Source organism: Physeter macrocephalus, chromosome 7 (assembly GCF_002837175.3).
Source record: "Physeter macrocephalus isolate SW-GA chromosome 7, ASM283717v5, whole genome shotgun sequence".
Classification (NCBI taxonomy): Eukaryota; Metazoa; Chordata; class Mammalia; order Artiodactyla; family Physeteridae; genus Physeter; species Physeter macrocephalus.
The window spans coordinates 35,303,727-35,329,672 of NC_041220.1; the positions used below are offsets into that span (position 1 = coordinate 35,303,727).

The window sequence follows — 25,946 nt, forward strand, 5'->3', positions numbered from 1 at the left end:
AGATAATACCTATAGAGTGGCTGAAAATCTCAGCTCTTAATCACTTGAGGCCTAGATTTGGTTTAATTCCAAGGTATGTGTTAGGAACTATAGCAGCATTGCTTCTAAGCCATACGTAGATGAAAAACTGGTAGCATGGGCTGCCTCACAAGAGTTGCTTTCATTGTTTTCAGTAGTTGAGATTTTAAGAACTAAACAGAGCCAAGAAGCCTTCACTATTGAGTTGAACCAAATAGCAGAAGCTTCTCATTTGATAACATCATTTAGATTGTGCTTCCCTCCATTACCAAGATACTTAAAATGATGAGTCATGAAATCACATTTAAAATACTAAGGTTATCTTCAGAGTTAAGGAATTCCTGAATTAGCTCTCTTTCAAATGCTTTTAAGTTGTAAATAATTACAAGCAGGCATACAATACCTGGGAGACACTTCATTAATAGAATTAAGATATATGTCCATTAATTATTGGCTAAGTTTTACATAGTTCTTCATTTTTTGGGTAACATCTGCCTACTTGGTTATTTTAAAAACATTTGTAATGGAAAAATGTTATGCTAATGTATGTGTGTATTTTTTCATTGGAAAATTCTCTACTCCTGAATTCAGATGTTACATGCGTTTATTAATTATTTCAGGTGGGTCCTTCAGGGTGGAATATTAACCTTTTAAACAGTGTTATTGTATAAGTGAGAACCCTTGTTTTAAAGAACAAGATCTCTTTGCTAAATTTAGGGCTTTAAAGCTTATTTTGGCTCTTAACTCTACAGCAGATTTTTTTTTTTTTTTTTTTGCGGTTCGCGGGCCTCTCACTGTTGTGGCCTCTCCCGTTGCGGAGCACGGGCTCCGGACGTGCAGGCTTAACGGCCGTGGCTCACGGGCCTAGCCGCTCCGCGGCATGTGGGATCTTCCCGGACCAGAGCACGAACCCGTGTCCCCTGCATCGGCAGGCGGATTCTCAACCACTGCGCCACCAGGGAAGCCCTGTTTTTTTAACTTAGGAAGATAATTACTCTCAAGAAGAGGTATAACTGGTTTGGTGGTGGTGTCTTCTTGGCACCATCCATCACAGATGGATCTTGTTCATGCTGTGGATTAGAATCAGGGACTAGAGAGCCATTAAAGGAAAACTGACAATATTCCCTTTGTGCATATTGAGAAGTGGAACATTTCCCAAAGTCAGGGTAAAGCTACAAACTTTTTGAAGATACTGTTTGTGATTTTTAAGAAGAAAAGGGTATCTAAAGATAATTCACCCTCTACATATAACAAGGTCATATGGTGAAAGGTCAGTTTCTTAGAATCAGCCAAAAGAAATTACTCATCCATTCGTTAATTATTTCCCAAATGTTCATAACTCAAGAGTGAGTGAGGAGTGGAATATATTTTTTAAAAGCCCTTACCCAATCAAATGAGTCTAAAATTTCTAACTAGTTTATGTTGCAAAAAATGTGATGGAGAATTTAGTATTGAGAATTTCCTGTGATTATTTATTTAATCTTGGGCCCGGGTGAGATTAATAAAATTGAGATGGGGAGGCAATGTTCTGAAGTTAACCAGTCCTTTCTGGTGTGGGCCCAACCACATGCTAATGAATATTCTGTATCTAAGGTCTCTTTAGGCTGGTATTATTTAATCCTTTTACAATGTAACTTACTACTTTCTAAGCTTCGTAAAATGCTTAAACTGCTCTCTTTTAACGTATGTAAAACATGCCTAAAATTGGCAACAATCTAATAGATTTTTTCTTCTCTAAGAACTTAGTATACAGTGATGTGTACATTTTTGACTCTGTCAGTGAAACAGGTCACAGTACTACCAGCCTATAGGAAACAGTATAGAGTGTTTCAAACAAGACTTTTGTCAGAAGTGAAATCAAATGTGAAGAGAGAATTTATATAAAACAGGTTTTTTTTAACTTTCAAGTTAAATTTTTAACTAAATAATATACCTCAAGTTACTTGTGATGGGGGCGGGGAACCTAATAAATGAAGACTGTAGAAAAGATTGAAAGCATATTGTACATTTTTTTGTATAGTGTAAGAAATATTTTTTTTTCTTTTTTTTTTTTGTGGTACGCGGCTTCTCACTGTTGTGGGCTCTCCCATTGCGGAGCACAAGCTCCGGACGCACAGGCTCAGCGGCCATGGCTCAAGGGCCCAGCCGTTCTGCGGCATGTGGGATCTTCCCGGACCGGGGCACGAACCCGTGTCCCCTGCATCGGCAGGCGGACTCTCAACCACTGCGCCACCAGGGAAGCCCAAGAAGAAATATTTTAAACTTTATTTTTTTTTCAGTCTGCCCTAATGATTCATGGTACTTGGTTTTCTTCAAGTTAGAGAAATTAGTTCCCAATGTAGTCTTTGACATTTTTGTTATACTGACTTGGGCTGAAGACAAATCTCATTTTGTCTTCTTGATTCATAAACTTTATGTTAAGCAAGTTTATCTTAGCAAACCATTTTATTTGTTTCAATTCTCTAGTTATCTGAGGGAAACCAAAAGCATGCAAACCTGCAGAAAAGCATCGAGAAAGCTAAAATTGGCCGACATGAAACGGTAAGTCTGTATCTGTAGACTCTTTAATAATGTCAATTCTAAATAGAAGAATAAAAGCATCGAGCTTCCTGTGAGGAGGATGCTGTTCCTACTAGAAGAGAAGTGAGTCACAGCAAAGGCTGTGAACATTTGACCTGGTAGGATTCCCTAACTGTGAATCTAGATTTATTATTATTGTATTATGTTGTGTATAGCAGTGTAGCATAGAAGCATAAACCCTGGAGCCAGACTGCCTGGGTTTGAAAGTCTCCTAAACTCTTTCTTCTCGGTTTTCTCAGTTGTAAAATGGGGAATAATAAAATCTATGTCACTAAGTTATTGTGTGATTAAACTAGCTAATATTTGCAAAGCACTTAGAAAAGAGCCTGGCACAAAGTAAGCCTTATATAAATGTTTATGTAAATTTTTAAGAGTCAGCTTTTTAAGAGTCTTGGCACTGAATAAATTGAAAACTATCGGACTTCCCTGGTGGCGCAGTGGTTAAGAATCCGCCTGCCAATGCAAGGGACATGGATTCAATCCTTGGCCCGGGAAGAGCCCCCATGCCACGGAGCAGCTAAGCCCATGCACCACAGCTACTGAGCCTGCATTCTAGAGCCCCAGAGCCACAACTACTGAGCCTGTACACCACAACTACTGAAACCTGCGTGCCTAGAGCCCGTGCTCTGCAACAAGAGAAGCCACCGCAATGAGCGCACTGCAATGAAGAGTAGCCCCCACTCGCGGCAACTAGAGGAAGCCCAGGCACAGCAACGAAGACCCAGTGCAGCCATAGATAGATAGATAGATAGATAAATTTTAAAAAAGAAAGAAAACTATCATACATTGTCTTCATGGCCTTGTAATACTAAATTATTTACATGAATTTTGACCTACTATTTTATTTTAAAAAGTGTTAGGGGTTTTTAAAAATTCACTTTACTTTTTAGTTTTATCATTATCTCAGGTATGGACTTATGACTTGAAAAAATGTTGAAGATCAACATGAACCTCTAAGCATTTCATCTCAACCTCTATTCGTACCACTTGTGAAAGAGAGTCAAAAACTTGTCACATTGTATTGGGTTGGCCAAAAAGTTCGTTTGGGTTTTTCTGTAACATCTTACAGAAAAACCCAGGCAAACTTTTTGGCCAACCCAATAGAAAAGAATACATCACAGGTTTACATGGCTTTATGCTTTTCAGAGTTATTTTACATACATTCTTTCATGTGAATAGTCAGGACAGTGAGGGATAGGAATTGGAGAATGGTCATTGCTGAAGAATATTTAAGCAAAGGTAAGTTCCAGGCATAACCTGAAACTGTTTTATTTCTTCTTCAGTTGACGGCAATTACCACCTCTTTATTTATTTATTTATTTTTTTGGTACGCGGGCCTCTCACTGTTGTGGCCTCTCCCGTTGCGGAGCACAGGCTCCGGACGCGCAGGCTCAGCGGCCATGGCTCAAGGGCCCAGCCGTTCTGCGGCATGTGGGATCTTCCCGGACCGGGGCACGAACCCGTGTCCCCTGCATCGGCAGGTGGATTCTCAACCGCTGCGCCACCAGGGAAGCCCCCACCTCTTTATTTGATCGTTTTTTTTCCTTTGATTTGGCAATAACTTGTAGAAGCACCTTCAACTAATGGTGACATGTTCATGCCACAAAGTAGTCAGCCAGTCTGCTGAAGGTTACCCAGTCCACTGTAATCAATGAAACTAGGAAAAAAACCCACTAGCAAACCCAGTTGGTACCTACAGCTATCAGAAGATTATAATAGTTCAGAAAGACTCCTGAGAAAGATGAACTCATGTGTTCATCCTGAGTTCACTAGTCACGAGTTTTCAGAACTATCTGAAAGCTTTTTCTATCTACTAGATATTATTCATGGTGATGATGATACTGCTGATGATGGTAATGAAGAAAAAGAAATAGCTAACATATATATTCTGCTTACTATGAGCCAGGCACGTACTGTTCCAAATGCATTTTCTATATTGAATCCTGCCAACGGTCTAAGGAGGTAGCTACTATTACTATATTCATTTTTGCATTTGAGGAACTGAAAGCACAAAAAGGTTAAGTAATTTGGCAAAGGTCTTGGTGCTAATAACCAGGCTCCCAACTCAGGGTATCTGGAGAGCTGTCATTGCATTCACACAGATAATCACCACCCTGCTTCTCCTGTCTTCATTAGCTTTTTCTCCTCTTGTTTTTCATCATGGAGTATGTATAATTTGGGTGTTAATAGCAAATAATGATTGTCTTATATTGTAGTTATTTTTAAATCTCTCCTATGCTATGCTAATGTGGTATACACTAATCATATGTAGCAATTTACATTTGAATTAAAATTAAATACGATTAAATTCAGTTTCTCAGTAACAGTCACATTTCATGTACTCAGTATCTCTATGTAGTATCCCTATGTAGTTTCCTGCATTGGAGAACACTAATCTAGAGCATTTCTATCATTGCACAGTTCTGTTGGACTCTGCTACTTCAGAGGTCTGTACATGCATTCTGTTATATAACTGCTAGCAAAAGTAGCTTTACAAGCTAGCAAGGAACCTTAAACAAGTCCCATCAGGCAGTTTGAATGCTTATTTGGTTTTGCCTCAGACTTTTCCTATAATTCTGTACTGTAACCTTTTCCACTATTTGGTTTTTATTTGGACTTATTTTTCACACATATGAACTGAATACCGATAGCACTATTACTTCTACCTGTTAGTGAAAACTATGGCTAGAAATTTCAAATGGTGTTTATTGGATCATTTTGTGTAAAAGCTTTATTCTGGTTTACCTTTAAAGGAAAGTGATGGGAGGTCACAAGCTACAGTTCTGTTATTTCTGATATTTTTAAAGGTTAATCATCCTTGAAGTCTGGAAAATTATCTAGAACACTTTCAAGGAAAATTTTATAATGATTGATGTTGCCATAAAATATTACATATATATATATATAGGAATATTATTCAGCTATAAAAAGGAAGGAATCTTGCCATTTGTGACAACAGAGATGAAACTGAAAGGCGTTATACCAAGTGAAATAAGCCAGATGGAGAAGGGCAAATATTGGATGGATATATTATACATGGACTATATCCACGTATATTATAAGTGGAATCTGGAAATAAATAAATAAATAAATTTTATGGAAACAGAATACAATGGTGGTTGCCAGGGGCTGGGGGCTGAGGGAACTGGGGAGACATAGGTCAAAGGGTACAAACTTTCAGTTATAAAATGAATAAGTACTGAAGACCTAATGTACAGCATGGTAACTGTAGTTAATAAACATGGTGTTGTATTGTAGATTTGAAAGTTGCTGAGAGTAGATCTTAATCATTCTTACCACAAAAATGTTAACCACCTTAACTATGGCAGGTGATGGATGTATTATCTTGATCTTTGTAATCATTCCACAACACATGTGTACATCAATTCATCATGTTGTATACTTTAAATATATACAATTTTATGTCAATTATTCCTCAAAAATTTGGGAAAATAATTAATATACAATTTCGTTTGGATATTTACAATTCTTTAGTGAAATAAGCATTTAAACGTGTATCCATTGAATTATGTTGTCTCATTATTATTATAATGCATAATTATATTTTTTGCATATCAGTCACTTATCAGACATATGTTTGCAAATGTTTTCTCATGCTCTAGCTTACATTTCAATTTGGTAACTATGTTCTTTGAACTGTAAAATTTCAAATTTTGTAAAAGTGTCAATTTATCAATTTATTTTCTTTGCTTTATAATCTTTTTTCCTTTGTAAATCTATCCCTACACCAAATATGAAGAAATTTCTTCCTATGTTATCTTATAGAGGCAGTGTATTTTTTTTATTTCTGTCATTAAGGTTTATGATCCATTTCAAGTTAACCTGTAAATCTGAGGGAAGATTTGAGGTTCACTTTTAATTTAATTTTACTTTTTTCATAAGTATTTAGTTTTTCAGAACAATTTGTTGAAATTAATATCCTTTTCCTCTTGAATAATTTTAGGCACTTTATAAATAATAAATTGACAACATTCAAACAAAAAATAATTTGGGGATTTTTTTTACTTATATGTATACTGAAATTATGAAGTTTGTTCTCCTCTCCTTCCTCTTCTTAATGAGGTCATAAAGCCTACACAAAATGTTCGCTTGCCTAAAATGCTTTTAGTTCCCATCTTCTCTCCTGCCCTGTTATGCCAGGCTATGACTTCATCATTCTACTGTTTAACTTATGCTTAATTTTAAACCTTGCAAAAATTAATGACCTAAGGGCACATTGAAGTAGAACAAAATACACTTACCTATGCATAGTGAAATGTCTGACAGAGTGCAAAGATTTCTGTTGGGACTCTTATAGGCTTCAAAGATTTATAGTGTAAAACCTCACTTTAAAACTAATTTTCCTCCAAGCTCAAGGAGTGTGTTCTAAGAAGGTTTCAGTACAAAAGCAAGAATAAATAAATTCAATGCATATAAAATTTAAGTAAAATCCAAGGTTTTTTGTCTTTAGAATTTGGAGAGAAATATTGCTTCTCAAACTGAATGAAATTTCATCAAGACATGAAACATATATAGCTAAAGGAAGTCAAGGTGTAAAATCTGGTTTGAGGATTTATGGTGAATATTGGTACTCAACATGATTATTGTACAACAGGAATAACAAGAGAAAAAGATATTGTTTCAATAAATTCAGACTGTATTTCTCTGACAATTATTATTAAATGGAATTTATAAAAATTAAGAATTTGGGGGAATGTTTGCTTAGTTTACTTTCCACTATATTAAAGAGTCTATTACCAAGAAGTAGTAAAGAAAACCTGTCCAAATGTAACTTACAGTCACTTAGCTCAGAGTTACTTATCTGATGCCAAAACAGCTAATTAATTCAAGGGGTTGTTTCTGGCTTTATTTTTGTTCCTTTTATTTAATGTCATGTCTGAGGGAAATATCATCCATGCTGTAATCTGGTTGGTTTTCAGTCTGGCATTGCATTATGGAGGTGTGACCTGGGGAGAAGACCAATTGATTGTTTTCTTTCTCTTCTGTTCTCAGTTCTCATTTCAGCGACAAAGCATGTGGAGAACTATCAGCTGTTGTGAAGTCATAGGAACATAGATGTGGCAATTTATTGAAGGAACTGGTGATCTTTGAGCTTTGGAGGAAAAAAATGACTTCTTTCTGGTGGATTGTTTTGGGTTTGGATTTGGGGTTAGATTTAGAAGAGACGAAATTGGCCATCATAGAATTGAGAGAAGGTCATCAAAATTTCCTGAGAAGTTTAATCAACAGATCTATGCAGTTCTCCTTTGATAAAGAGAAAGAAGAAAACAAGAAAGGCAAAATAGGAAAGATAAATACTAATAATTATGGCAACTATTATTTACTGAGGACTTGATCTGTTCTCAAAGCTTCACGTTCATTATTTTTACATTAACTTGACTTTACAAGTGAGATAAATGTGACACAGAACAATAGGGTAACCTGCCCAAGGTCACACAGCTTTTAAAAAGCAGAAAAACCTGAATTCAAACTCAGTAGCCATGACTCCAGAGATCTTGCTCTCAAATTCTATGCTATACTACCTTTCAGTGAATAACCACTGATTGAAATGTATATTTATGACTCATGTTTTGAAACACATTTCAAAACACATGTCAGAATACCACTATTTAAAACGGAAGAAAAACTGGTTTCTTTCTATATTACAAGTTGATCTTCGGGTCACAATGTATGTGGTAGCACTTACTGAACTCCTGATACATATAATGTTAAATGTGGGGCAGAAATCTAGCCAGAAATTGTGAAATTAATGACTTTTTGGATTATCACTAGTTATAGCATAATTATCTGTAATAGTTTTGCTAAAAATATTCTCTGTTAAACCTTTACTAGTTTCAATCCATAAAAGAGAAAACTGATAAATTTCACTTCATCAAAACTCAAACCTTTGGGCTTCCCTGGTGGCACAGCGGTTAAGAATCTGCCTGCCAATGCAGGGGACACGGGTTCAAGGCCTGGTCCGGGAAGATCCCACATGCCGCAGAGCAACTAAGCCTGTGCAACACAACTACGGCGCCTACACTCTAGAGCCCGCAAGCCACAACTACTGAGCCACGTGCCACAACGCCTGAAGCCTGTGTGCCTAGAGCCCGTGCTCTGCAACAAGAGAAGCCACCACAATGAGAAGCCCGCACACCACAACGAAGAGTAGCCCCCGCTCGCCACAACTAGAGGAAAGCCTGCATGCAGCAACAAAGACCAAATGCAGCCAAAAAAACAAAAACAGAAACAAAAAACTCAAACCTTTAAAACTTCCAATGACACATTAAGAAAACAAAAATACCTCAAGTATCTATCCACAGACTGGGAGAAAATATTTGTATCAATATATCACATATGTGAGGGAGGAGCTTCAAAATGGTGGAAAAGTAAGAAGCGGAGATCACCTTCCTCCCCACAAATACATCAGAAATACATCTACATGTGGACCAACTCCTACAGAACACCTACTGAACGCTGGCAGAAAACCTCAGACCTCCCAAAAGGCAAGAAACTCCCCACGTACCTGGGTAGGGTAAAAGAAAAAAGAAAAAACAGAGACAAAGTATAGGGACGGGACCTGCACCAGTGGGAGGGAGCCGTGAAGGAGGAAAGGTTTCCACACACTAGGAAGGCCCTTTTTGCGGTTCGCGGGCCTCTCACTGTTGTGGCCTCTCCCGTTGCGGAGCACGGGCTCCGGACGTGCAGGCTTAACGGCCGTGGCTCACGGGCCTAGCCGCTCCGCGGCATGTGGGATCTTCCCGGACCAGAGCACGAACCCGTGTCCCCTGCATCGGCAGGCGGATTCTCAACCACTGCGCCACCAGGGAAGCCCTGTTTTTTTAACTTAGGAAGATAATTACTCTCAAGAAGAGGTATAACTGGTTTGGTGGTGGTGTCTTCTTGGCACCATCCATCACAGATGGATCTTGTTCATGCTGTGGATTAGAATCAGGGACTAGAGAGCCATTAAAGGAAAACTGACAATATTCCCTTTGTGCATATTGAGAAGTGGAACATTTCCCAAAGTCAGGGTAAAGCTACAAACTTTTTGAAGATACTGTTTGTGATTTTTAAGAAGAAAAGGGTATCTAAAGATAATTCACCCTCTACATATAACAAGGTCATATGGTGAAAGGTCAGTTTCTTAGAATCAGCCAAAAGAAATTACTCATCCATTCGTTAATTATTTCCCAAATGTTCATAACTCAAGAGTGAGTGAGGAGTGGAATATATTTTTTAAAAGCCCTTACCCAATCAAATGAGTCTAAAATTTCTAACTAGTTTATGTTGCAAAAAATGTGATGGAGAATTTAGTATTGAGAATTTCCTGTGATTATTTATTTAATCTTGGGCCCGGGTGAGATTAATCAAATTGAGATGGGGAGGCAATGTTCTGAAGTTAACCAGTCCTTTCTGCTGTGGGCCCAACCCCATGCTAATGAATATTCTGTATCTAAGGTCTCTTTAGGCTGGTATTATTTAATCCTTTTACAATGTAACTTACTACTTTCTAAGCTTCGTAAAATGCTTAAACTGCTCTCTTTTAACGTATGTAAAACATGCCTAAAATTGGCAACAATCTAATAGATTTTTTCTTCTCTAAGAACTTAGTATACAGTGATGTGTACATTTTTGACTCTGTCAGTGAAACAGGTCACAGTACTACCAGCCTATAGGAAACAGTATAGAGTGTTTCAAACAAGACTTTTGTCAGAAGTGAAATCAAATGTGAAGAGAGAATTTATATAAAACAGGTTTTTTTTAACTTTCAAGTTAAATTTTTAACTAAATAATATACCTCAAGTTACTTGTGATGGGGGCGGGGAACCTAATAAATGAAGACTGTAGAAAAGATTGAAAGCATATTGTACATTTTTTTGTATAGTGTAAGAAATATTTTTTTTTCTTTTTTTTTTTTGTGGTACGCGGCTTCTCACTGTTGTGGGCTCTCCCATTGCGGAGCACAAGCTCCGGACGCACAGGCTCAGCGGCCATGGCTCAAGGGCCCAGCCGTTCTGCGGCATGTGGGATCTTCCCGGACCGGGGCACGAACCCGTGTCCCCTGCATCGGCAGGCGGACTCTCAACCACTGCGCCACCAGGGAAGCCCAAGAAGAAATATTTTAAACTTTATTTTTTTTTCAGTCTGCCCTAATGATTCATGGTACTTGGTTTTCTTCAAGTTAGAGAAATTAGTTCCCAATGTAGTCTTTGACATTTTTGTTATACTGACTTGGGCTGAAGACAAATCTCATTTTGTCTTCTTGATTCATAAACTTTATGTTAAGCAAGTTTATCTTAGCAAACCATTTTATTTGTTTCAATTCTCTAGTTATCTGAGGGAAACCAAAAGCATGCAAACCTGCAGAAAAGCATCGAGAAAGCTAAAATTGGCCGACATGAAACGGTAAGTCTGTATCTGTAGACTCTTTAATAATGTCAATTCTAAATAGAAGAATAAAAGCATCGAGCTTCCTGTGAGGAGGATGCTGTTCCTACTAGAAGAGAAGTGAGTCACAGCAAAGGCTGTGAACATTTGACCTGGTAGGATTCCCTAACTGTGAATCTAGATTTATTATTATTGTATTATGTTGTGTATAGCAGTGTAGCATAGAAGCATAAACCCTGGAGCCAGACTGCCTGGGTTTGAAAGTCTCCTAAACTCTTTCTTCTCGGTTTTCTCAGTTGTAAAATGGGGAATAATAAAATCTATGTCACTAAGTTATTGTGTGATTAAACTAGCTAATATTTGCAAAGCACTTAGAAAAGAGCCTGGCACAAAGTAAGCCTTATATAAATGTTTATGTAAATTTTTAAGAGTCAGCTTTTTAAGAGTCTTGGCACTGAATAAATTGAAAACTATCGGACTTCCCTGGTGGCGCAGTGGTTAAGAATCCGCCTGCCAATGCAAGGGACATGGATTCAATCCTTGGCCCGGGAAGAGCCCCCATGCCACGGAGCAGCTAAGCCCATGCACCACAGCTACTGAGCCTGCATTCTAGAGCCCCAGAGCCACAACTACTGAGCCTGTACACCACAACTACTGAAACCTGCGTGCCTAGAGCCCGTGCTCTGCAACAAGAGAAGCCACCGCAATGAGCGCACTGCAATGAAGAGTAGCCCCCACTCGCGGCAACTAGAGGAAGCCCAGGCACAGCAACGAAGACCCAGTGCAGCCATAGATAGATAGATAGATAGATAAATTTTAAAAAAGAAAGAAAACTATCATACATTGTCTTCATGGCCTTGTAATACTAAATTATTTACATGAATTTTGACCTACTATTTTATTTTAAAAAGTGTTAGGGGTTTTTAAAAATTCACTTTACTTTTTAGTTTTATCATTATCTCAGGTATGGACTTATGACTTGAAAAAATGTTGAAGATCAACATGAACCTCTAAGCATTTCATCTCAACCTCTATTCGTACCACTTGTGAAAGAGAGTCAAAAACTTGTCACATTGTATTGGGTTGGCCAAAAAGTTCGTTTGGGTTTTTCTGTAACATCTTACAGAAAAACCCAGGCAAACTTTTTGGCCAACCCAATAGAAAAGAATACATCACAGGTTTACATGGCTTTATGCTTTTCAGAGTTATTTTACATACATTCTTTCATGTGAATAGTCAGGACAGTGAGGGATAGGAATTGGAGAATGGTCATTGCTGAAGAATATTTAAGCAAAGGTAAGTTCCAGGCATAACCTGAAACTGTTTTATTTCTTCTTCAGTTGACGGCAATTACCACCTCTTTATTTATTTATTTATTTTTTTGGTACGCGGGCCTCTCACTGTTGTGGCCTCTCCCGTTGCGGAGCACAGGCTCCGGACGCGCAGGCTCAGCGGCCATGGCTCAAGGGCCCAGCCGTTCTGCGGCATGTGGGATCTTCCCGGACCGGGGCACGAACCCGTGTCCCCTGCATCGGCAGGTGGATTCTCAACCGCTGCGCCACCAGGGAAGCCCCCACCTCTTTATTTGATCGTTTTTTTTCCTTTGATTTGGCAATAACTTGTAGAAGCACCTTCAACTAATGGTGACATGTTCATGCCACAAAGTAGTCAGCCAGTCTGCTGAAGGTTACCCAGTCCACTGTAATCAATGAAACTAGGAAAAAAACCCACTAGCAAACCCAGTTGGTACCTACAGCTATCAGAAGATTATAATAGTTCAGAAAGACTCCTGAGAAAGATGAACTCATGTGTTCATCCTGAGTTCACTAGTCACGAGTTTTCAGAACTATCTGAAAGCTTTTTCTATCTACTAGATATTATTCATGGTGATGATGATACTGCTGATGATGGTAATGAAGAAAAAGAAATAGCTAACATATATATTCTGCTTACTATGAGCCAGGCACGTACTGTTCCAAATGCATTTTCTATATTGAATCCTGCCAACGGTCTAAGGAGGTAGCTACTATTACTATATTCATTTTTGCATTTGAGGAACTGAAAGCACAAAAAGGTTAAGTAATTTGGCAAAGGTCTTGGTGCTAATAACCAGGCTCCCAACTCAGGGTATCTGGAGAGCTGTCATTGCATTCACACAGATAATCACCACCCTGCTTCTCCTGTCTTCATTAGCTTTTTCTCCTCTTGTTTTTCATCATGGAGTATGTATAATTTGGGTGTTAATAGCAAATAATGATTGTCTTATATTGTAGTTATTTTTAAATCTCTCCTATGCTATGCTAATGTGGTATACACTAATCATATGTAGCAATTTACATTTGAATTAAAATTAAATACGATTAAATTCAGTTTCTCAGTAACAGTCACATTTCATGTACTCAGTATCTCTATGTAGTATCCCTATGTAGTTTCCTGCATTGGAGAACACTAATCTAGAGCATTTCTATCATTGCACAGTTCTGTTGGACTCTGCTACTTCAGAGGTCTGTACATGCATTCTGTTATATAACTGCTAGCAAAAGTAGCTTTACAAGCTAGCAAGGAACCTTAAACAAGTCCCATCAGGCAGTTTGAATGCTTATTTGGTTTTGCCTCAGACTTTTCCTATAATTCTGTACTGTAACCTTTTCCATATTTGGTTTTTATTTGGACTTATTTTTCACACATATGAACTGAATACCGATAGCACTATTACTTCTACCTGTTAGTGAAAACTATGGCTAGAAATTTCAAATGGTGTTTATTGGATCATTTTGTGTAAAAGCTTTATTCTGGTTTACCTTTAAAGGAAAGTGATGGGAGGTCACAAGCTACAGTTCTGTTATTTCTGATATTTTTAAAGGTTAATCATCCTTGAAGTCTGGAAAATTATCTAGAACACTTTCAAGGAAAATTTTATAATGATTGATGTTGCCATAAAATATTACATATATATATATATATAGATACAATCTTGTGAAACTACCCAAGAAGTGGTATAATTTATTTCCTAATGTGATGACAGTCCTCTTTTGAGTTCAGACATAATTGAGGTAACCTCTCATCTATTTATAAGCATTCCATTCTACATATTAATTTCCATTCAGTTAACATATATATAAGATAATTGAGATTGCAGAGAAAAATGAGAATTGAGTTCGTTCTTATACTGTGAATATATATGTATGTGTATATATAGTATCGTCAAAACCTAATGCATATCAGTTATGAGAAAATAAAATGAAAATGTTTATAAAATGTATAAACTTATGGCATTTTGTTTGTCTTAATTGTACATAATGTTATTTTGAATACAGGAAGAGCGAACCTTGCTAGCAAAAGAGCTTTCTTCACTTCGAGACCAAAGGGAACAGCTAAAGGCCGAAGTGGAAAAATACAAAGAATGTGACCCGCAAGTTGTGGAAGAAATACGTAAGTTTGTATTACACCCTGAGGGTTTTTAACTTTGCTAACAAAGATACTTTATACTTTTGCTTGCCTGGTAACCATTCTCCATGTATATGAGAAAATAAAGCCCTTAATAATATTAATATTACATTAATATTTGCATTAAGGAGACTTAATGTTAAAGCACTGAACAGTGACAACTTTGAAATTATGAGCATTTCAAGAATAAGGACGGTCGGTGGGGTAGAAGGATAAAGACATAAAATATAGGCTTAGGAAACTGAGAAGTCAGAGAAGGGGTTAAGTTGGCCTCAAGTACCTTGACTCCGGAAGGAAATCCACCATTATCTTCTAGGAAAAGTAATACCAAAAAATACGAGTTTACAAGTTGCAGAAAAGTAGTCTGTGTGTTGACTTGCCTTTTAAATATTCCAATGATGTTTTTCCTTAAATTTAAAACAGAGTCCCCAAAGCTTCATTTTCAGTATATTTTTTACATTTATGTAAAGATAGAATTTTGAATATTTGAGGAAATGAAAGATACTGCATTTAATTGCTTAGAAAAGTATGTATAACTTCCCTCATATTTTTCTGTTTTAGCCTGTCTTTTCATTTAGGGAACTTTATCAAGTGAAACATCTAGAAAATCTGATATTATAGTAAGGCTTTGAGAGAAATTGAAAATATTTGGTATTTTTAAATTAACCTGAGAATAGTTTGGTTACAATTAAGTTTGATGGTATTCTTTACAATTAAAAAAAAATTTAAGCAGTTTAGTTAGTATAATCTAAAGTTAAACTTAATTTTAGAGATCGGTTCCGCTTTGCACAACTCCAGGAGATGCCATGCAAGTACATGTAGTCCATGCACGGCCTAGATAATATGTAGTAGCCCTGGTTCCGCTGATTACCCAGGGTGATTTTCAAAGCAAAGTAGAGGCAGAAGAACCCTCTGAGCCAGTCATTTTCTGTGAATTAAGTACTTGGGGAGACATGTGAGCTCTTTCGTGCTGCCCATGGATTCATTTCATTTATCATCTTCCTGCAGAAGAAAGTACTAACTGAATGTGCTACAAAATTAAGCACTTTAATCGTTTTTAAAGTTTTAACTAATATCAAATGACCCTCAGTGAGCACAAGCACATCAAAGCAGCAGGAGACAAGTTAGGAGTTCACTATTAGGAAGTGAGGGCTGCTCATGATTCACCTTTAAAAGGAGACACAGACTGCTTGTTAAAGAGGACATCAAATGGTGTGTATCCTATCTAGAGCATCTTCTTGTGAAAGAGCATTTTAAGAACAGTTTCTTACCCAGATTTTTAATACCTTCAGGTGGTTTATTTTCCAGATCAGCATAGTTATGCCCTCTAGCAGTTGATCATGGAAATTTTGTTTTCACAGTAACCAAATATGATCTTTCATTTATTACTTTTACTTGGTTCTACATTCCTTCCTGATTTTAGTTTTGTGTAATTCTTGGACTTTTTTCTTGAAGTACCAACTCTTTGCTTACCCGCCTCATTCCCTTTTCTGTCTAGGGACCCATAGCTCTTAGCCATACCCAGTGAAGGCTTCTGCTTTTTCACTTTGTGGTCCCCATTGTATTGTCACAGCTCTTTCCCTGGGCAGATGACACTGACTGGTACCACCTCCACTTGTGACCTCTCATTTTTAGTCCTTTTCACAATTTGGTGATAACTGTCCACTCAGAAATGACTAAAAACTCTTATTTAGACTTACAAAACTATTCTGAAATATACTGATTGTGATCCTAAGCCAGTGGATCATCTTGAGGTACAGAAAATCACTAGGGGTAGAGAATTATGCCAGACTAATTCACGAAGTGGGAAAACTCCTTTCAAGCATGTAACTTCAGATGTTGATATTCCTTGTACCTCTGAATCATGCAGCAATTTTGGCAAGTGCATCACCTCTTAGAAAGGTAATAAAACTTGAAGGAAGACGTTTCAAGTATGTTAAGGATGATGTGTTTTCTGGAGAGTAGAATAGCATAGTTGAGATAGAAGTTGCAACTATAATTTTATACTGGTTGCCTGAATTCTGCTCTCCATCTTTACCCTTAAATTTAACAGTTTGGTAATTTATTTCTCAACCCAAGGAAAACACACCAATGTGAATGAGTAATAATCAGGGTATGAGGTCTAAGTGAATGAGCAGAAAGTTTTCTGGTTTACAGTGAATTAAGAGACTTTATCTTTCTTCATCAACATCACATCTAGATTATCTTTTAATATTTATTTATGCATCCACATAAGATGGATCTGTATTTGGGCCTTATAGAATTTATAATCATGAATCTATTACACATATGTAAATTTTTGAAATTTTCACATTGTACATTTTTTATCTTAATAGGGGAGTGAGAGGATAAGAGTCCTTCCTTCCTGGCTTTGTGCTATTACTTTTTAATTCTATTAAAAAATCATCTATTTTTATAGAATACATAATTATAGAAAATTATAGCATATTTAATAGACAGTAGATATGTAGAATAATTACATTATTTCATAAGTATATTTTAGATGTGACGGTAGGATTTCTTTTTCTATGGAAAGCTACGGAACTACAATCAGAAGAAAAAAAAAAACTGTCAGAGCCTGTATACCTGTAGAAAGGATTTTTAGACTAACTTTAGTTCATACTTTTATAGAGTCATGTCCTGTCCTCTACTTTTAAAATTCAGAACAGCTAACAGAAGTTTATTCAAATGTGGCACTTTGACTTTCAGCCAAGATAGAGTAGTAATGTACGGAATTTATCCTCCCACATAAAAACAAAAACAAACATAATATATGGAATAATGGTTTTCAAGATACTTGACATCAGACAGCAAAGGGAAGCAATTCCTAGAAAAAGGAAACAAAGTAAGCCTTACAATTGTCCCAGCTTATTTTGTTGAGAGAGTTTCCTGGCTGCAACACAAGGAAGGAGAACCTAGGCAGAGACCTGCAGACTCCCTGAGTCAAGGAGGTGGAACTGAGAATCAGGGAGACCAACGTGGATAGAGGTCACAGGATACCATACTAGAGAGGAGGGAGTAACACAGAAAGAGAACCTTGGGTATCTAGAGAGGGTTCCCCTCAAGTATTCTATGCACGCATATGAGGAAACTAACCAAAACTGGGGAAAGAACTATCTCAAAGGACTAGAAGGAACAGTGCCAGGCACTCACACAGGACCAGGAATGTGTCTATTCTCACCAGCCAGATTAGAAAAATTTATAATTCACAAGGCATTGAGTAGAGTACTCAAGAAGGTCTTGCTTCAATAGAAGGTAGCCCTACACTGAGCTCTGCTGTCAACCCCCCTAACAAACCATAAGAGCAAGTCTTGAAGGCAACAAACTACTGTAAAATAACTTAAATGCATTCCAGAACAAAGCTCAACAATATTTATAGGAGTACAAAAATATCTAGCACCCAGCAAGGTAAAATTCATAATATTTGGCATACAATGAAAGATTACCAGGCATGCATAGAAGTAGGAAAAACATAATTGTTAGTGAGAAGAATAATCCTCCAATCAAAACTAACCCAGAATTGACACAGATAGTAGAATTAGAAGACCATAACATTAATAATTATTATAAATGTATTCTCTATGTTCAAAAAGTTAAGTAGAAACATTGAAGATATAAAAAAGACCCAAGTCAAACTTCTGGAGATGAACAATACAGTGTCTGAAAAGAAAAATACACTGGATTGGATTAACAACAGATTAAACTTCCACAGAAGAAAGGATTAGTATATTTAAAGACATGGCAACAGAAACTATCCAAAATGAAACTCAGAAAAAAAAAAATTTTTTAATGAAAAATAGCATCCATGAGATATAAGACAACTTCAGTGACCCCAATATATGTGTAATTAGAGTCCCAAAAGGAGTGTATGTTGGGGGTGGGGGCAGGGCAGGGGTGTTTCAGGCCAGAAAAATATCTGAAGAAATACGTATCAGAAGAAATAAGGCTAAATTTTTTTCAAATTTGATTAAAACTATAAACCCACAGATTCAAGAAATTTAGATATGTAAGTAGTAAATGGCAGTAATCTCCTTTTTACTAAAATCTAGAGAACTTTTTAGGTTTTAACATGATTCACCCCAAATCCCCGTTCCCCAATGAGATTATTGTTTTTATTTATTTTTATTTTTTTAATTGGGGTATAGTTGTTTTACAGTGTTGTTAGGTTCTACTGTACAGCGAAGTGGAGTTCCCTGTGCTATACAGCAGGTTCTCATTAGTTATCTATTTTATACATATTAGTGTATATATGTCAATCCCAATCTCCAAATTCATCCCTCCCACCCTTTCCCCACTTGCTGGCCATACGTTTCTTCTCTATGTCTGTATCTCTGTTTCTGTCTTGCAAACCAGTTCATCTGTACCATTTTTGTGAATTCCACATATATGCGTTAATATTCTATATTTGTTTTTCTCTTTCTGACTTACTTCACTCTGTATGACAGTCTCTAGGTCTATCCACATCTCTACAAATCACCCAATTTGATTCCTTTTTATGGCTGAGTAATATTCCATTGCATATATGTACCATATCTTCTTTATCCACTCTTCTGTCGATGGGCATTTAGGTTGCTTCCATGACCTGGCTATTGTAAATAGTGCTGCAGTGAACATTGGGGTGCATGTGTCTTTTTGAATTATGGTTTTCTTTGGGTATATGCCCAGTAGTGGGATTGCTGGGTCATATGGTAATTCTATTTTTAGTTTTTTAAGGAACCTCCAAACTGGTCTCCATAGTGGCTGTATCAATTTACATTCCCACCAACAGTGCAAGAGGGTTCCCTTTTCTCCACACCCTCTCCAGCATTTATTGTTTGTAGATTTTTTGATGATGGCCATTCTGACCATTCACCTCATTCTGAGGTGATACCTCATTGTAGTTTTTATTTTCATTTCTCTAATAATTAGTGATGCTTAGCATCTTTTCACGTGCCTCTTGGCCATCTTTAAATCATCTTTGGAGAAATGTCTGCTTAGCTCTTCCACCCATTTTTTTATTGGGTTGTTTCTTTGTTTTTTTGATATTGAGCTGCATGAGCTGTTTGTATATTTTGGAGATTAATCCTTTGTTGATTCGTTTGCAGATATTTTCCCCATTCTGAGGGTGTCTTCTCATCTTGCTTACGGTTTCCTTTGCTGTGCAAAAGCTTTTAAGTTTCATTAGGTGCCATTTGTTTATTTTTGTTCTTATTTCCATTACTCTAGGAGATGGGTCAAAAAAGATCTTGCTATGATTTATGACAAAGAGTGTTCTTCCTGTGTTTTCCTCTAAGAGTTTTATAGTGTCCGGTCTTACATTTTTTGTTTTTTTCTCAAGGTTGCTTTGGCTACTCGGGGTCTTTTGTGTCTCCATACAAATATTATGATTTTTTTGTTCTAGTTCTGTGAAAAATGCCATTGATAATTTGATAGGGATTGCACTGAATCTGTAGATTGCTTTGGGTAGTATAGTCATTTTCACAATATTTATCCTTCCAATCCAAGAACATAGTATATCTCTCCATCTGTTTGTGTCATCTTTGATTTCTTTCATCAGTGTCTTATAGTTTTCTTATACAGGTCTTTTATACCTCTGTAGGTAGGTTTATTCCTAGGTATTTTATTCTTTTTGTTACAACGGTAAATGGGATTGTTTCCTTAATTTCTCTTTCTGATCTTCTGTTGTTAGAGTGTAAGAATGCAAGAGATTTCTGTGCGTTAATTTTGTATCCTGCAACTTTACCAAATTCATTGATTACCCCTACTAATTTTTTGGTGGCATCTTTAGGATTTTCAATGTATAGTACCATGTCATCTGCAAACAGTGACCATTATACTTCTTTTCCAATTTGTATTCCTTTTATTTCTTTTTCTTCTCTGATTGCGGTGGCTAAGACTTCCAAAACTATGTTGAATAATAGTGGTGAGAGTGGATATCCTTGTCTTGTTCCTGATGTTAGTGGAAATGCTTTCAGTTTTTCATCATTGTGAATGATTTTTGCTGTGCGTTTGTTGTATATGGCCTTTATTATGTTGAGGTAGGTTCCCCCTGCACCCACTTTCTGGAGAGTTTGTATCATAAATGGGTGTTGAATTTTGTCAAAAGCTTTTACTGCATCTATTGAGATGATCATATGGTTTTTATTCTTCAGTTTGTTAATATGGTATATCCCATTGATTATTTGCATATATCAAAGAATCCTTGCATCCCTGGGATAAGTCCCACTTGATCATGGTGTATGATCCTTTTAATATGTTGTTGGATTCTGTTTGCTAGTATTTTGTTGAGGATTTTTGCATGTGTATTCATCAGAGATATTGGTCTGTAATTTTCTTTTTTTGTAGTATCTCTGTCTGGTTTTGGTATCAGGGTAATTGTGGCCTCGTAGAATGGGTTTGAGAGTGTTGCTTCCTCTGCAATTTTTTGGAAGAGTTTGAGAAGGATGGGTGTTAGTTCTCTAAATGTTTGATAGAATTCACCTGTGAAGCCATCTGGTCCTTGACTTTTGTTTGTTGGAAGATTTTTAATCACAGTTTCAATTTCATTACTTGTGATTGGTCTGTTCATATTTTCTCTTTCATCCTGGTTCAGTCTTGGAAGGTTATACCTTTCTAAGAATTTGTCCATTTCTTCCAAGTTGTCCATTTTCTTAGCATATAGTTGCTTGTAGTAATCTCTTATGATCCTTTGTATTTCTGCAGTGTCTGTTGTAACTTCTCCTTTCTCATTTTTAATTTTATTGATTTGAGTCTTCTCCCTTTTTTTCTTGATGAGTCTGGCTAAACGTTTATCGTTTATCTACTCAGAGAACGAGCTTTTATTTATTTTTTATTTATTTTTTTAAATTTTATTTTATTTTTTTCAGTACGCGGGCCTCTCACTGTCGTGGCCTCTCCCGTTGCGGAGCACAGGCTCCAGACGCGCAGGCTCAGTGGCCATGGCTCACGGGCCCAGCCGCTCCACAGCATGTGGGATCCCTTGCATTGGCAGGCGGGCTCTCAACCACTGCGCCACCAGGGAAGCCCTGAGCTTTTAGTTTTATTGATCTTTACTGTTGTTTTCTTTGCTTCTATTTCGTTTATTTGAGATTTTTCTTGTTTTTTGAGGTAGGTTTGTATTGTTATAAACTTCCCTCTTAGAACTGCTTTTGCTGTATCCCATAGGTCTTAGGTCGTTGTGTTTTCGTTGTCATTTGCCTCTAGGTATTTTTTGACTTCCTGTTTGATTTCTTCAGTCATCTCTTGGTTATTTAGTAGCATGTTGTATAGCGCCCGTGTGTTTGTGTTTTTTACAATTTTCTTTTCTGTAATTGATTTTTTTTTTTTTTGGCTGGGTTGGGTCTTTGTTGCTGCACATGGCCTTTCTCTAGCTGCAGCGAGTGGGGGCTACTCTTCATTGCAGTGCACGGGCTTCTCATTGTGCTGGCTTCTCTTGTGGTGGAGCACAGGCTCTAGGCATGGGAACTTCAGTAGTTCTTGCAAACGGTTCAGTAGTTGTGGCTAGCGAGCTCTAGAGCACAGACTCAGTAGTTGTGGTGCACAGGCTTAGTTGCTCCGTGGCATGTGGGATCTTCCCAGATTCATGTATCATTTAAAGCTTGTGTTTCCTTATTTACTTTCATTTTGGATGTTCTGTCCATGGTGAAAGTGGGGTGTTAAAGTCCCCTACTATGATTGTGTTTCTGTCGATGGGCTCAAATCCGTGTCCCCTGCCCTGGCAGGCAGATTCCTAACCACTGTGCTACCAGGGAAGTCCTTGTAATGGATTTCTAATCTCATAACGTTGTGGTTGGAAAAGATGCTTGATACGATTTTAATTTTCTTAAATTTACTGAGGCTTGATTTGTGACCTGAGATGTGATCTATCCTGGAGAATGTTCCATGAGCACTTGAGAAGAAAGTGTATTCTGTTGTTTTTGGATGGAATGTCCTATAAATATCAATTAAGTCCATCTTGTTTCATGTATCATTTAAAGCTTGTGTTTCCTTATTTACTTTCATTTTGGATGTTCTGTCCATGGTGAAAGTGGGGTGTTAAAGTCCCCTACTATGATTGTGTTTCTGTCGATTTCCCCTTTTATGGCTGTTAGTATTTGCCTTATGTACTGAGGTGCTCCTATGTTGGGTGCATAAATATTTACAATTCTTATATTTTCTTCTTGGATTGATCCCTTGATCATTATGTAGTGTCCTTCTTTGTCTCTTGTAATAGTCTCTGTTTTAAAGTCTATTTTATCTGATATGAGTATTGCTACTCCAGCTTTCTTTTATTTTCCATTTTCATAGAATATCTTTTTCTATCCCCTCACTTTCAGTCTGTATGTGTCCCTAGGTCTGAAGTGGGTCTCTTATAGACAGCATGTATATGGGTCTTCAACTCCCTTCTGGACTGCAGAGTTTCTACTGAAAAATAGCTGATAACCTTATGGGGATTACCTTGTATGTTATTTGTTGCTTTTCCCTTGCTGCTTTTAATGTTTTTTCTTTGTATTTAATTTTTTTTGTTCGTTTTTAATTTTTGGCTACATTGGGTCTTCGTTACTGTGCACAGGCTTTTCTCTAGTTACGGTGAGCAGGGCTTACTCTTCGTTGCGGTGCGGGGGCTTCTCATTGCGGTGGCTTCTGTTGTTGTGGAGCACAGTCTCTAGGTGCACGGGCTTCAGTAGTTGTGGCTTGCGGGCTCTAGAGTGCAAGCTTAGTAGTTGTGGCACATGGACTTAGTTGCTCCGCGCCATGTGGGATCTTCCCCGACCAGGGCTCAAACCCGTGTCCCCTGCATTGGCAGGTGGATTCTTAACCACTGTACCACCAGGGAAGTCGTGTATTTAATTTTTGATAGTTTGATTAATATGTGTCTCGGTGTGTTTCTCCTTGAGTTTATCCTGTATGGGACGCTCTGCACTTCCTTGACTTGATTGACTATTTCCTTTCCCATGTTAGGGAAGTGTTCAACTATAATCTCGTCAAATATTTCTCAGACCCTTTCTTTTTCTCTTCTTCATCTGGGACCCTTATAATTCGAATCTTGGTGCCTTTAATGTTGTCCCAGAAGTCCCTGAGACTGTTCTCAATTCTTTTCATTCTTTTTTCTTTATTCAGCTCCACGGCAGTTATTTCCACCATTCTGTCTGCCAGCTCACTTATCCATTCTTCTGCCTCAGTTATTCTGCTATTGATTCCTTCTAGAGTATTTTTAATTTCTGTTACTGTGTTGTTCATCACTTTGTGTTTGCTCTTTAATTCTTCTAGGTCTTTGTTAAACGTTTCTTGTATTTTCTTCATTTTATTTCTGAGATTGTGGATCATCTTTACTATCATTACTCTGAATTCTTTTTCAGGTAGACTGCCTGTTTCCTCTTCATTTGTTTGGTCTTTTGGGTTTTTACCTTGCTTCTTCATTTGCAGCATATTTCTCTGTCTTCTCATTTTGTTTAACTTACTGTGTTTGGGTTCTCCTTTCCGCAGGCTGCAGTGTCATAGTTCCTCTTACTTCTGGTGTCTGCCCCCAGTGGGTGAGGTTGGTCCAGTGGGTTGTGTAGGTTTCCTAGTGCTGGAGACTGGTGCCTGCGTTCTGATGGGTGGAGCTGGATCTTGTCCCTCTGATGGGCAGTGACGCATCTGGTTGTGTGTTTTGGTGTGTCTGTAAGCTTAGTATGACTTTAGGCAGCCTGTATGCTAATCGGTGGGGTTGTGTTCTTGTCTTGCTAGTTTTTTGATGTGAGGCGTCCAGCACTGGAGCTTGCTGTCTGTTGGGTGGAGCCAGGTCTTAGTGTTGAGATGGAGACCCCTGGGAGAGCTCTCACCTATTAATATTCCCAGGTGCCGGGAGTTCTCTGTTGGTCCAGCGTTCTAGACTCGGCTCTCCAACCTCAGAGGCTCAGGCCCAACCCCTGGCTGGAGTACCAAAACTCCGCACGCCTCAAGGCACAGAAGAAAAGGAAAAAAAAGAAAGAAAAGGAAATGAACAGAGAAATAAAACCCCAATACAAATGGTAAAAGAAAAACCAAACAGACAAAAACACCCAAAGAAACACACACACACAAGAAATAAAAAAGAGAGAAAACAAAAAAAGAAGAGAACAAGCAAACAAATAAATGAACCCCAAAACGAAAACAAACGCTAAAACTAAACTAACAAAAACCAAAAACAAATCAAAAGCAGAAAACAAACTAAAGAAAAGGCAAAGAAAGCATAAAACACACAAAAACAAAAAAAAGATAAAAACGAAAGAAAGCAAAAGGAAAAAACACAAAACAGCAAAAAAGTAAAGTAAAAATAGAGAATCTAGTTAAAAAGAAGATAAAAATAAAGCAAAACAAGGGGAAAAAGCAAAGGCAAGGAAAAAACACAATATAATGAGAAAGTAAAGTAGGAATAGAAAAAAAAATGTTTAATATTAAAAATAGGGCTTCCCTGGTGGTGCAGTGGTTGAGAATCTGCCCGCTAATGAATGGGACATGGGTTCGTGCCCTGGTCTGGGAGAATCTCACATGCCGCGGAGCAACTAGGCCCGTGAGCCACGACTGAGCCTGCACATCTGGAGCCTGTGCCCCGCAACAAGAGAGGCTGCGATAGTGAGAGGCCCGCGTACTGTGATGAAGAGTGGCCCCCGCTTGCCACAACTAGAGAAAGCCCTTGCACAGAAACGAAGACCCAACACAGCAAAAATAAATAAATTGATTAATAAACTCCTACCCCAACATCTTCTTTAAAAAAAATTAATAAATAAAATAAAAGGATAAAAAAGAAAGGAAAATGTAAATAAAAGTAAAAATTAAAAGAACAATTAGGGATTCCCTGGTGGCGCAGTGGTTGAGAGCCCGCCTGCTAATGCAGGGGACGTGGGTTCGTGCCCCAGTCCGGGAGGATTCCACATGCCGCGGAGCGGCTGGGCCCGTGAGCCATGGCCGCTGGGCCTGCGTGTCCGGAGCCTGTGCTCCGCAACGGGAGAGGCCACAACAGTGAGTGGCCCGCATACCGCAAAAAAAAAAAAAAAAAAAAAAACAATTAAAAAAAGAACAACAGAAGAAAATGAAGGAAAAAAAAAATAATAGTAGTTTCCTGGACCTTCAGGTGTCAGTGTCCTGCCCCCACAGTGAGCCACATCCAATCCGTGCCTGCCCAGGACATCCCCAGTACTTCTAGGTCAGTCCCTGGACCTGCTGTGGGCACTGTGGCACCAGTTCAGACTCTGATCTGGCCTGACTCCCGTGTGTACTTGCCCCCAAACTCCACAGTTACCCCCAAAGTCTGCAGCCTCAATTGTGGGAACACTCTTTGTCTATTCATATATTCCACAGATGCAGGGTTTACCAAGGCGACTGTGGGGATTTAATCCACTGCTCCTCTGGCTGCAAGGGCATATTTCCCTCTCTCTTCTTTGGTTGCACTGCCCCTGGACTTCAGCTTTGGTTTTGGCCCCGCATCTGTGTGTGGGCCACCTTCAGGCGTCTGTTCCCCACCCAGGCAAGAGGAAGCAAAGCAGCAGCTGATTAGGCCTCACTTGCTCACTCAGGCCTGGGGAAGGGAG

The 25,946-nt window shown here is 38.0% G+C and overlaps 1 protein-coding gene across 1 annotated transcript in view; it reads left to right on the forward strand.

Moving 5' to 3' along the window:
* Window positions 1-25,946, forward strand: part of TRIM2 (tripartite motif containing 2) — a 168,403-nt gene that overhangs the window by 126,489 nt on the left and 15,968 nt on the right. Inside the window, exons 14-15 of the mRNA XM_028491795.2 lie at window positions 2,485-2,559; window positions 14,307-14,421. Coding sequence (XP_028347596.1) covers window positions 2,485-2,559; window positions 14,307-14,421 — 190 coding nt within the window. The remainder of the gene's footprint in view (window positions 1-2,484; window positions 2,560-14,306; window positions 14,422-25,946) is intronic.